At 34.8% G+C, this 14,340-nt stretch overlaps 1 protein-coding gene across 7 annotated transcripts in view; it reads left to right on the top strand.

Annotated features, from left to right (window-relative positions):
* The window catches only part of LOC106784946 (fat-like cadherin-related tumor suppressor homolog), a 303,487-nt gene that overhangs the window by 274,494 nt on the left and 14,653 nt on the right, over positions 1–14,340 (top strand). For 6 of the 7 annotated variants that reach the window (XM_014745008.1, XM_014745036.1, XM_014745027.1 and 3 more), the window contains exons 7-14: positions 7,467–7,622; positions 9,332–9,442; positions 10,386–10,538; positions 10,620–10,833; positions 10,908–12,468; positions 12,553–13,123; positions 13,212–13,383; positions 13,467–13,691. In XM_014745008.1, the coding sequence (XP_014600494.1) occupies positions 7,467–7,622; positions 9,332–9,442; positions 10,386–10,538; positions 10,620–10,833; positions 10,908–12,468; positions 12,553–13,123; positions 13,212–13,383; positions 13,467–13,691 (3,163 nt within the window). The remainder of the gene's footprint in view (positions 1–7,466; positions 7,623–9,331; positions 9,443–10,385; positions 10,539–10,619; positions 10,834–10,907; positions 12,469–12,552; positions 13,124–13,211; positions 13,384–13,466; positions 13,692–14,340) is intronic. The other variant, XM_014745018.1, reaches the window with a different exon arrangement.

The raw sequence follows: 14,340 nt of genomic DNA, 5'->3' as shown, positions 1-14,340 counted from the left end.
ATTAATCATTATATGTAAACTATAACCGTTTAAGTATACTTTTAGAACAAAGATAACAATATTCCTAAGGCCATAAAGATTTTAAGTTATTCATTATTACAAAACGAAATGAGAATTATATTTAGATAGTGAATCACTGTATTTAACGTATTTCTCTGCTACTTTGCACAATGGATTCAGTTTCTGTTATTTACTATCTTATATAGTTCGCTATTGTTTGGGGATTAAGCATACTCCTCATAACCGAGATATTAATATCATCTTACTACGTGCATTGTTTTGAAAATATAAACTACCCAGTATTATAAATATCCAAGTATAACTAGTAAAATATTCGAATGGAAACATACTCGAATATTTTTTAATTTATTTGGATATCTTACTGGATAACTTCAATGTAATAACAGTTCTAGTTTAGACTCTAGCATCGAAACTATAGTTCGTGTATTGAATCTATACATATATATATATACGGTATACATATATATTTATATATACCTAAGAGAAATTCGTCGATCATCATAACTCGTTTATCTCCATGCCAATATTCTCCGGATATATCGCGATAGAGGAGGACGGATGCAAGTAGAACTTCCGTCCTTTCGTATATAGACACGCCGAATCGAATTTACTGTGCAAACCATAGCTCGCCTTTTTTCATAACTCCCGCCATGATTTACGAGGTTACGCTCAGATTCCTATATGTAGGTATATACGTAGACGGCCAGAAATCGCTTTTCCTACATACCGTACTGTATCTCCAACTTCCAGGTGCTTCTTTTTATGTCTCGTAAATCGTAGGCGTTTCGTTTGGACATAACGTAGTAACAATGTTGTTTGTTTCCAAAAACATTGGACAGAAATAAAAGACTTATTAGATACATACTTATAAAGTGCAATTTTTTAATAAATTTATTTTTCAAACAATTTAAAAAAAAAAAATCAGTAAATTCGTAATATCCATAAATCAAAATTTTTCTGTTTTCTTCGAAACCCTACTTCGATTTTTCAAATATAACGAACCTTTTATGTTCTTGCCTGTACATTAAGTTTCCACTTAGAATATTCAAAGTAGCATGGAAAATCGCTTACTAACACGGAAATAGATCGTTGAGTGGTCCATCGGACGAAGTATCGAGATAAGTTATCTGAACGATATTGCGAATTAAATGCAAATCTCATTCTCATATTTCTTATTATTCTTTAACGTTGTTATATAAGTCGTATTTAAAATTCAAAGAATAATCTTACTGATATTTAAATATCATCAATTAAATGTAATAGCATTTCATTTATTATTATCATAATGAAAATCAGGGAAATATTATTTCAAAGATTATGACACAATTCTATTGCAATCAAACATAATAATGAAAGGACTGAAGAAGAAAGTAAGAAATATCGTTTGAACAAAAATGTAACTGCTTAATCACGGCGAGTATTTATCGAGGGCTTAAAAGTACCTACGCCGCGAAAGCTTTTTACCGTTGTTATATTAATCGCTACTATTTTTCACTACGTCGTTTTCTTTTTCAAACTAACCCCCTTGGACCCTTTCTCTATCTCTCTCTGTCTCTCTCTTTCTCTTTTTCGTGCTCGCCTTCATATTTCAGGGGCGGTATAACCGAGCATTTCCAACAGACACGGCGTATATTAATAAGGACAGTTGAACCAGCCTTTGCGCTATTCTTCACTGGGATTTCTTTACCAGCATACACGTACATATCTGTACATGTACATGTACATATGTATGTTAAATCTATATATCTATATTATATATATATATAAGCACGTAGCTTCGCTTGCATGTAATACACGCCAAATTCTGGAACGGCGCGGAGACAATAAAGGGAACGCGGAGGGGTGAAAGGGAAAATATCGCGCTCGCTCAGCGTCTTTCGAGAACGGTTAAACTATGCGAGATTCGCACCACAAGAGCCTTAGGAAATGGAAGATAGATGCCATGCTCGTTATGTTCAAACGTGGATAGTAAATACATATGCGCATACGTACACCTACCCCGATGTATTATATAAGTATATCAAATATACGACATGAGATGCATCGAAATGACGGTACGTTTGTGTAACTCATTGATGCAAATTAAATAAACAAACTTAAGAATTTTTTTCGATTGCATGCAAACCGAGTGTACTCATCGGACGTATCGTTTTTCATAGTAAAGAATCTTTCGATTTTGTCCGAAAAAAATAATATCAAGAGAATTAGAATTATTAATAAATTAAAACTTCAACATGTTTGTTACGATTTCTCGCATGGAATAAAAGTCTTAAATTAACTCTTGACCCGGGTCAAAATAGCAATTGTACGATTGACTTTCAAATGCGCTGGACGATCTAGAATTGCATATGCATACTGGTAAAGCATTCCAATTTCGTGCACGCTCTCTCTAGCGATAACAGGTAACGGCTTCTGATCCCAACAAGTTCTGCACAAAGCAACGAGTCGATAGTAATAGTTTCACGTTTTGCGATCTATGAAAATGTTCCTTTATCACTGTTGAAATAATAAATTTATTTTTTCAAGCGTATGTCGATGGCAAAAGCACACCTAAGTAGTGCAATAAAACTGTAAATAATGCTAAAATGTAAAACTGCATAAAGGAAGAATAGTGATAAAAGCGTAAGAGTTTCAGTTGAGATGAGTCAGTTGAACCGTAGTCGTCAAAGAATCATGTAACGATGCATATTTTTGTTTAAATAAAGAATTATATATGTTAATAGGAAGAAAATCCGGCGTTGTTAGCATAGTACTTGTACACATAGCACTTTGACAGTAACATATAAGCGACAAAAAAGAACAGCGGGAACGTTCTGATATTGTATTGTTGTTTTTACGACGAGTGTTTGTAACGTCAACGAAGAATTACATACGACGATATCTTCGTTAACAATCACACTAATTATTAAAATATATAATAGTAATGATGAAGATTTGTATCGCGATTTTCTTTCCTTTTCTTTTCAGCTCAAAATTTTTGTATATTTTCCAATTGTATTTTTTACTTTTTAAATTTGAAACAGATAACGTTCTCATTCTAACATTTTTATCATCGATAATCTCTCATAATTCACCTCCCTTGAATTTTCCTTTCGTTTGCATTTGACAAACAAACTTACTACATACCGAGTATGTTGATTCTTGTCTCGTTATGAATCTCTTTTATACGAATAATAGAAGTAAAACATGATGAAAAGGGTGCATTTTCTCTCTCTCTCTCTCTCTCTCTYTCTCTCTCTCTCTCCCTCTCTCTCTCTCTCTCTCTCTTTCTCTTTCTGTCTTTCTCCCTTTTTTTATCTTTTTCGTTGTTCTCTTCCTTTTTTCTCGGCATATATACCTACGTATATACATGAATATACCTTTCTCTCTCTCTCTCTCTCTCTCTCTCTCTCTCTCTCTCTCTTGCTTTCTTTCCATATATGTGCATACATGCACGGAAAGTCTCGCGTTACCATGCTCGGGCTAACATAGTATAATTGACGCTCTGCGTTCGTTCATTCATTCGCTTGCGTTGTTCTCTTTCGTGTCATAATGCGGAAAGAGAAAAGGAGGATGGAAGGGAGAAAAAGAGAACGGGAAATATAAAGTTTCGCCTTTTACACAGGTGAGGGTAGGAAAAACGGAAGGAATAATCACGATGAATATTCAAGAATCTTTGCTGCAGAAAGGACAGCCTCCGAGAACGTTTTGTGTACAACGGACGAAAAGGATGAATGGAGAGTAAACGCTTGGGGAAACGTGAAAGGGACTTTAACGCGAGAAACGAAAGAATTCTATGACTTTTTTGTCATCAGTGACAACATCAACCTTTACGCTTCCCTTAGAGTAAGACTAAAGTAACAGAGCTTACTTCTTGTCATATGTGAAATTCGAATTATTCTCTTTAAGGAAATGTACGCAGTACGTGTTTACGTACATACTTCTATTCGTCGTGATGCCTTTGTAACAAACTTTTTCTCCTGTTTTCTTTTTTTCTTTTTTTTTTTGTTTATGAACTTCAAATTTCACGGATAGGACTGGGTGTTTCGAATTATTCTTACCAGTCACCAAAACGACATTTTTGCATGCTGAACCTCGTCCTCGGAAAAAATAAACTCCATTTGATACGTGTGCTTCAGAAATTTGTTCAAAGTTATGATGTCAAAGAAAATATTTCCGACATAACTTTACAGCATGGTAAGAATACTTTTTAACGAATAGAATTTTATTTAAAAATTATTAATTTTCTGTTATTATTACTATCTTATATCTACCTAAGTTTTTATATCGAGATCGACATAGCATGAATTATTTATAATATGTTTTTTCTTAAATATTAATCATTGATGTAGGAACTAGTTAAAGATAAACTTAATAACTATTGTGAATAAATAATCTAAGAAAAATTCAATCCAATTGAATTGTCCAATTCATTGGATATCAATATTTCGAACATTATTCATATGGAAAAAGATAAAAAGAAGGATTTTATTACAATATACTTCTTCTCACAATATTCACAAATCTTCGTAGTTTTCATCGTGTAGCAATCCTCTGAAATGTGTAGTTTATATGCGAATAATTCAATAGATCGGTAAGCTCCATGCGAAATTATTTCTAAAGATTCTTTTACGACAGACATGTTCCAAGTATTGTGCCACAAAGCTTTTACAAGGGATTTTATAAAAAGTAATCGCGTTGAAATCTTATTCAAGCCAAAATCGATACTTGGAAACATATGGCTGGATAAGATTCACCCATATTCCTAGGTACAGTGACTCGTTCCTTTCGTAGGATAACGTTTATCTAGCCACTTAACCACCTCGCTGGGATATCATAAGCGTTTTCCAATGCATAGCTCTAGGCTAAGCGAAGACATAGCTTTCTTAGGATTCTCTGATCGCCTGCATTTCGATCGCATCTACCTCAAAACATTGTATGTCATTAGAAACACGTTAGGAAATGTTTTATGGAGGAAAAATGTATTTCTTTTTATGATAAATCGAGTCGAAAAAAAAAATAAAAAGTTTCATATAAATCGATCGGGGAAAGATTTTGATTCCGTTGAAATAGAAGCATCACGAGAACCTGTTAAATCTGTTTATTACCAAGAGTATATTATACACGTTGTGTAATAATAAAGAATGATGGTATGAGAAGGCATGTAGAATAAAAAGTCGAATATGATGTCATATGAGAAGCTCTCGTAGTGTGCAGTTCTTCATTCAGATAGCAAAAGCGATTTTGTCTGATGAGAGGCGAGTCAAAGCGACAGCGCTTACAGACTAGTTCTTTCTCTTTCTCTTTCATTCTCACTATTCTCGTAGACAGCTTTCAAATTACGCGCGCTTTTCTGTTCTGGCGTGCGGATGATGGGTTCCTAACGATCTGTCGGTTTCACTTCGGACAGCCGGCAGAGAAATGTCCCGCGTCGGATCGACGCTATGCCCTCGCCTATTATTATTATCTTTCCCTTTGCCTCTTTACTCGCGTTAGTTGCGAATACCGATGACTATGATAAAGGGAGAAATAACTCGCGGCGATGTTTCGTCGAACAGCCATCGTTTTACCTTTGTTTCGCACACGATCATTCATTCGTTGTCGTTCGTGTTTCTCTTCGAGATCTTTCGTAATTTCTTTTCTTCTAATATTACGAATAAAAATAGAAACATTCTTATCCTCTCATCTCATGGATAAGTAAATAATTTACGTAGAATAATGTATTTTCTTCTTGTATAATACGATATAATACGTAGCACCATTTGGAGTTGAAGCGGATGATGAAAGGAAGATTCATGTTCGTTATCACATAGGGACGTGTAGGGCTTCACCAGAGAAAGGTCGAAAAGGAGGATTTCGCCGTAGGTCAAGCTAAACATGGCGGCATTCCGCGTCATAAAGTTTATTATACCGAGCCTTTGACATGAACGAGTAGTGGTATTTCGTGGTGATGCAGAAGACTAGTAGTAGTAGTAGTAGTAGTCCCTGTGGATCCAAGAGCCACAAACGCGGGCTTTAAGCCTCGGAGAAATCGCCGGGGGCCTTCAAGGTAATTACGAGGAGATGAAGGGAGAGAATGGAAAGGTACAGTAGAATCGAGAGAGAAAGCGAACGAGAAGGAAGAAGAAGATAGTTCTGAAGAACTGCTCGAGCAAAGCATGCCTATTACCCCTAATCACGAGGAAAACATAGTTCCTGGGAAGTAGAGAACCGATGCTCGAGAAGGTTCAACGCTGAAGTAGAAACCTACCTAGGTAGATCTTCCTCTCTGGGAATGACGTTGCTCGTGTTAAAGCGTTAATATAAATCGTCAATGTAACGAGAAATAAAGAGAAAGAGAGAGATAATGAAAGGGATACCATACGTTATATGACCGAACGAAAGTTTTAAATTTGACTAAACATAAAACTTTGAGGATCGTTTTAAATAATCTAACAGATAGAACTGAAACATAACAGTGTCCATATTTAGAATGTAAAGTGGAATTTTGCAGTCCTAATTTAGTTCAGGTGTTACATGCTGGATATGAACACGATCTCTCGCGAAGCATTCCAAGGGATGTTAAATTTATGTTGCGGTAAGGAGAGCAACCTTCCGTCTCCCCTACTTTTCATTCGCGACAGATTCTTCTTGAAATTGTTCATTAGAAATTATGATCGTTTCTACTAATTTAAGGAAGACATCGAGTAATCGAGTTTGTTCCGATATTTTCAAACCATCGACAAATTCTCTATACGAATCGTCTTTTCTTTCAAAAACATATTTCTTTTTTTTCATTTTTCTTTTCTTTTGTAGAAAAATTTAAAAAATGTAGATAGTCTTAGAGCCGCTAGAAAATCCTCTTCTTCGTTTCCAAAAACAAAGAAGGAGAATCTACCCCTATCAAGATTCGGATCACTTAACTTTACGATCAGTAATTTCATGGACTTTGCCACCGTAAACGACGAACAGAGATAGCTCGACAAGATATGTTCCTACGAAAATCCAAGATTCGCCGAATAGAAAGAGAGAGAAAAATAGAGAGATGGTAAGAGCGCTGGTGAGTTGGCTTGGTTCTTCCAACCGCAAAGACTATCACGGTGCCCGTCAGGAACGTTCTACGTGATAGAAGAAAAGCTTAAGAATATTGTATTGCTACGATTTCCATTCCATTAAGAATATCCAGATCAGATCCAGCATATTGCAAAAAACATAATTACGATCATTATCTCGATAGATTCTATGCAAATCTTTAAAATTTATCAGCTCTTCCTGAGCTTTCTTTTTTTTTTTTTTCTTACTTCCCAAAGATATTTGAGGTTTTATCGTAAAGAAATATATTGAAATAATATGTGGTTTTTTATCCTTCAGGTTTTTGTCATTCCATTATTTTAAACATCATAATATATAATAATATGTTTTACAAATATTTGGATACACATCAAATGATTTTCAAAATTAATGATTTTTCTGTTCACTTTTTGTAGGTTACAGTAAGAGACGACGGTAGACCACCATTATCCTCAACAACAAGAATAGTCGTAGAAGTTGCCGACGTCAACGACCATGGACCAGAATTCGAGCAAAAATTTTACACCGTTCAAATTCCAGCCACGCCGTCTACCGATAAACCATTCTTCCAGGTAAAAAAATTCCTTGTATAGTTTTTTTTATAAATATTCATGCAACATTTCCGATGTTCTTTACCTCCTGAAGATGAACTTTCCACCCTCGAAAGCGACAACAGACGATCGTGTTTTCACCCTATTTTGTCGAAAAGACCCCTATCGATCAGAAACATCCTCTTTATCTTAATAAAGATATAGATTATTTAACGTTGTTCTACGTCAAATTACTCTTTTCTTTGGTTCTCATTTCTTTCTTCTTTCCTATCTTCGTTTCTATGTCCCTACACATAGTAGTAAGGTTACATTACCCCCTTATTCTTTCTGCACATTGTTCGTTTCCTGCGTTATAATTATGTTAGTTTTATTATGTAACACGATATAAATATTATATAAATCTTTAATCGATAAATGGTTGCTAAAAGTGTGTGAGTATAAGCAGTAAAAATCCACACATATAACGCGAATAACATAATGTACATAAATCATTTTTTTTTATATATATATACAATATTTTTTAAATCAATGTAAATAATGAAAGTAGAAATGTATGAAATAAACCAACTGTAAAAAGAACGCACCGCTTGATTTCGAAAAGCTTATACGCTTTCCACCGGCCACACATACATACATACATACATACATAAATGGGCGTATAGTTATGAACACAACAATGACACTATTCAATATCTCAGTCCTCATAAAATGGTTATCCACGCGCGAGATTGTAATATGCTATTTACGATAGCAAATGTTTCGTTATTCGCTGAGATGTCTCCGCATTATATTCTTCATAGTGCACCTTGAACATTTATGTCATTTTATATGATTATGACTGTATATATAGTGTATAAATTTCATATACGCGTCTTGTACAAAATGTCAAATGTATTATCATTTCAAGCAGGTATTTTTTCATATAATTAATTCAACAATTTTTAATCTATATAAAATTAAAAAATATGTACATGAACGTTATTATTCTTTTTAATGTTTATTAATTTTTTTAATATAACGAATAAATCGGGCAGATACTTTCGCACGATAACGCAGATTCATTTTAAAAATGTAATTTTAATATAAATACGCGATAATATAGCGACTACAAAGAAAGAAAAAAATATATTATTTATGCGAGCGCCCACAAAAAGCAAACTACTTACAAAAACCTCCATCCTGTTTGCTTGGTCGTTATCGAATGTTTTCCTTTTCAATCGATTACCGCAAACCAACCACCCTTCTTTTCGACTTTAATCGAAGTAACTGATCATCGCCCACAACAATGTCGAACGTAGCTGGAAAGTGTAGAAATTTGAGCACTTGAACCTCGCACGATATATACTTGCGTCTATCTCATTATCGTTTGTAATTACATCGCCACTTGTTCCGTTCTTCGAGCCCTTTTTATCAGTTTCTCTTCCAAAAAAAATTCGTTATTATATTATTTATTTTGATGAAGATAACTGTTGCAATAATTTTATCGAATTAAAAAAGCGTAACTTTAAATATTCCAGTTTCATTATTTAAAATCATATAATATTTTTGTTCTAAACGAGATCGATCGATTATCGACTCGTGTATATATATATAAATTTGTCGGTTTCGCGATAAGGAAAATTAAAGAAAAGAAAAATTGAATTAGAAAAAAAGAAAGAATGGAGGAAATAAAAGAAATATCAGGAACGATGTGAAAGCTAAAAGCTATCCTCTCTTCTCGTTCTTGACAGAAATCGAAGAACCGCTCGCGGGAGTTCGACCTCTCGATCGATACGTTACTCGAGAATGGAACTTGGGAGACATTTAGCCCCGACACCCTTTCAGGAGATCGTATCTTCAGGGTAAGAACACAATCGCACGTAAAAACTAAGCATCACGCGAAAAACGCGCATTGCATAATTCGTTTATCTTCATTTACCTATATATATATATATATTAATTGCATATACGGAATTGATCGAATTTAGTTACGCAGGCTCTTTATTTATTTACTCTATTTTTATCTGCCTTTTTCATTATTTATCTCTATGTCTGCCTATCCTCCAGCTTTTATGTTGAATGTAAATAATTATCATTCCATGCAACCCAAATCGTTCATAGGGAAACCATTGCACATTTGTATCTGCAAATTGATCTCATTTTCATTTGTTTCGTATCACGCACAAGCCTTACCATTCAAAGCCTTACTTGTAACTCTGTGTCATCATTCCTCTTTGTATCCTATTTATGATTGTCTATATCTTTGTCTTCGTTTACTTCTATCTAATAAACGTACGTTCTATCAAACTTCATCATTTTCCCATGCTCGTCTGTATGTGTCACTTTATATTATATGTTTATTCCATTTATGGATGAAGCCTGAGAATGCTATTACGTTTTAATTTTTTCGCCAATTAATACTTGCGTCAACAAGACATTATTAAACGTATTTATATACATAAATATTGGGCTGAAATATCAATAATATGGCAAATAGTATGAAATGCCGTGCATGAGAGAATTTCATCGTGCATCAAAATAACTGGTCACGTTTGATTGGCCATATATAATATATATATAGTTATACAGATCATTTTTTAATCGTTTTAACTGCTATAACGCTGGATGAATTATTAATTAAATTATATTTCTATATCTAATACCAAAGATTGAATTATTTTGTTACTTCAAAGTCATAGTTCTTTTTTTTTGTCATATACAGGAAAAATGTGGCAGTTAATTCAAACGTTTAATTATTATATGTAATATATCCTTTCATTTCTAATATTATTTCGTTTACATCAGGTTTTAGCAAATGACAAAGATATCGGCGACAATGGAAAAATTCAATACAGTATTAAAGGAGGACGTGGAAAAGGCAAATTTAAAATTCATCCTACCACTGGAATGGTGTATTCCCAACGTGGATTTGAAGCAGGCCAGGAATATGAAATGATGGTACGTGTTTCATTATATTAAAAAAAAAAAATTTTTAACGATTTTTTCCGATACAAAAAAGAAAGCATTTTTATTCCATAGATACGAGCAACCGATAGTGGTGAACCTCAACGTAGTCATCAAACTCGAATATCCGTCCAAGTGGTCGAAGTGGCCAAAGAATCCGAAAACCCACCAGTTTTCAAAAGTAATAATCAAAGCGTAGATGTGACGGAAAGTGACGAAGTAGGCTTTTTAGTGACTCTCGTTCAGGCCACAGATAAGGACGGTGATTCTCTGTGGTACGACATTTTAGGTAGGATAATAACGATACATAAATACCAAATTATTGTTCGACAGTATCTCTTTATTCTCTTTTACATATTACAGATGGTGACAAGCGAGATGAATTCTTCATAGGACGTGATAACGGTAATGTGCTATTAGCTAAGCAATTAGATTGGGAAACACAAAACTTTTATAATCTTACGATCGGCGTCACTGATGGCGTACACACGACCCTAACGCAACTCTTGGTCACGGTGATTGACATTAACGATCATAGGCCAGAGTTCACTGAGAGCACGTATCACGTGGATATTTCGGAAAACGTTCCAAAAGGCGAAAAAATTCTTCAATTACACGCGACCGACGCAGACGAAGATAAAAAAGTATTTTACAGTTTGCATGCAGCTCAAAGTCAAGCTTCATTGAGTATTTTTCACGTTGATTCAATCAGTGGTACTGTAACATTAAATGAACCACTCGATCGAGAAACTATCGAGGAACACGTACTGACGGTTATGGTTAAAGATCAAGGTACACCAGCAAAACGAAATTACGCAAGAGTCGTTGTTACAGTTCACGATCATAATGATCATGCCCCCGAATTCATTAGCGAGATCATTCAAGGAAAGGTTTTCGAAACATCACCAATTGGTACAGCCGTTGTACGAGTTTGTGCTATTGATAGGGACCGCGGTGATAACGCAAGGATTACTTATTCCATTACTTCGGGGAATGTTGGTAACATTTTCTTCATCGATCCCACGCTAGGAGATATTAAAGTAGCTCGAGAACTCGATTTGAGCGTTTCGGCGGAATACATATTATTGGTAAAAGCCGTAGATCACGGTTCACCTGCTCTCACCAATACCGTACCTGTTCACGTAATGGTTACTATGGCAGACAATGCTCCACCTCGTTTCGTTCAACGAGAGTTGTCCGCTGAGATTTACGAGAATCAACAACTAGGTACTTACGTGAAGCACGTGGATGCCAGAAGTACTTCGTCATTGCAATTCGAGATCACTAAAGGAAATAAAGATGATACGTTCTTTATCAATCCTAGTACTGGAGTTATCGTTGTGAAGAACTCTTTAGATTATGAGAAGAGGAAGTTCTATAATTTGACAATAGCCGCTACAAATATGGCTGGTGCTACAGCGGTCTGTAACGTGATCGTCCACGTGCTTGATAGAAATGATAACGCACCACGCTTCATTCAAGCAGTTTACAGTGGTGAAATTAGTGAAGGTGCTTCTATAGGATCGTTGGTACTTACCAATACGACCACACCTCTCGTTATAAAAGCAGAGGATGCCGATTCTGAATTAAATGCTTTATTAAATTACGATATCGTCGACGATCTACCGAGAAAGTATTTCCACATTGATTCTAGTACCGGTGCTATTAGAACTGTAATGGTATTAGATCATGAAACCATTCCAGAGTTTACATTCCATGTTAAAGTATCTGACTTAGGGAAGCCTAAACTTTCGTCCGAGACTACGGCTAAAGTCATGATAAAAGTGACTGACGTAAATGATTGTCCACCAAAATTTCTTCAAAATGATTATAATGCGACGCTTCTCTTACCTACGTACAAGAACGTTGCCGTTCTTCAAGTTAATGCTGTAGATCCTGACAGTTCCGAAGGAATTTCGTTAAGGTAATTAAATTGAAAATTAATTCATTCCTCGTCAAACCACCTAAACTTAATATCTAATTAATTGTAAAAATGTTTCAATTTTAGATACGATATTATCGATGGCAACAAAGGTCATACATTTGATATAGATTCTCAAACTGGTATAATCACGGTTCTTAATTCGGAACGCATTAAAAAAAATTATCTTTTACACGTTCGTGTATCGGATGGAAAATATTCTAGTGTCACGCAAGTGAATATAATTGTCGAAAAATCGGAAAATTCAGGCTTGATCTTTCAAAAAGATGTTTATGAAGGAAACATCGTTGAAAATTCAACGAAAATCAGAACTGTGGTAGTAGTCAACGTATTGGGTACTGTGTTGAACGAACACATAATCTTTAAAATTTTAAATCCTACTAAAATGTTTATTATTGGGCCAACTTCGGGAGCGATTAGAACAACTGGAGTAAGATTCGATCGAGAAACATGTGATCATTACGAATTAATCGTAGAAGCGAAAAGTCAGACAAGAGATATGGAAAAGCCCAGAGTGGCTCACGTAATAGTTAACGTCACGATTTTGGATATCAATGATAATTGTCCTATGTTTGTAAATCTGCCTTATTACGCTGTCGTTTCCGTCGATGCTCAAAAGGGAGATGTTATAACGAAGGTAAATGATCGAAAGAAAGAAACAAATTATCATCGGACAAGGTAAATACGTTATTTTGCAATAAAATTGAAACATTTTCTTTCCTTAGGTGCACGCAGTAGATATGGATAGCGGTGACAACGGAGAAGTAAGGTACGAATTGAAAAAAGGTCACGGAGAACTTTTCAAAGTTTGTCGAAAAACAGGAGAGATTTCGTTGAAGCAAAACCTCGAAGGACATAATCGGGAATATCAACTAACGATAGCCGCGTACGACGGAGGTAATACTCTATAGAATATAAAATATTTGCCAAATAGCTCCTTGACATAACTTTTTTCCAAGTTACGCTAAACGTTATTTTAGGAATAACGCCATGTTCCATTGAAGTGCCAGTCAACGTGAAGGTGATAGATCGTTCGATGCCAGTCTTTGACAAGCAATTTTACACGGACAGTGTACTTGAAAGTATCGAAGTACACTCGCCTCTAGCGTTATCCATACAAGCTGAGTCACCATTGAATCGCAAACTCATATACAGCATTACCAAAGGCAATGATTTCGAAGAATTCGCTTTGGACTTCAACACCGGTAAGTCGATATCTTTCACGCTTCAACTAACGCGAATCACGAAATAAATACGTTCGATTTTACTTTGTAAACAGAATCGATATAATATGGATTGAAGAGATTTCGTGTCTATTCTTACTCTGCTTTTTGTCTTTTTTTTTTTTTTTTTTTAATACCAAAATTTCAAGAGAATTAACAGCGCGCGTAATAAGTTGAGATTATAAAATTGAGCCCATCTTATGTGGAAACATGATAGAGCTATGTAAATGCATATGCCACCGAATCAACTTTTTTAAAATGCATTTCCAGTTCGTTAGTGTTACTATGACGATAAACACTAAATGTTACCCTAAATGATTTTAATATTTTCTGTACGTAGCAATGATATTTACTGGAATGCTATTATATTAGTTGCTATTTCAAACCGGCTATGAAACTTATACTGTTAAAACTGTGGAATGGTTTCTCGATAATAAATCTCGTTAACTTTTCGATTAACATTATATTTTTTCACGTACTTATGGTATTCGGTCACTAAATTCTAATCATGTAACAGTATTGGTGAAAGAAGGCAAAATGGGTAAATTAGTATGCAGAGCATATGATAATAATGTTGGTGAAATGATTAATAATTTTTCAAGGCCAACGGACGCAGGTGATAAGTTGTAAG

The sequence above is a fragment of the Polistes canadensis genome, unplaced genomic scaffold, assembly GCF_001313835.1.
Source record: "Polistes canadensis isolate GaletaPanama2010 unplaced genomic scaffold, ASM131383v1 scaffold_2, whole genome shotgun sequence".
NCBI classification, from domain to species: Eukaryota; Metazoa; Arthropoda; class Insecta; order Hymenoptera; family Vespidae; genus Polistes; species Polistes canadensis.
This window is presented reverse-complemented; position numbering and strand designations above follow the sequence as displayed.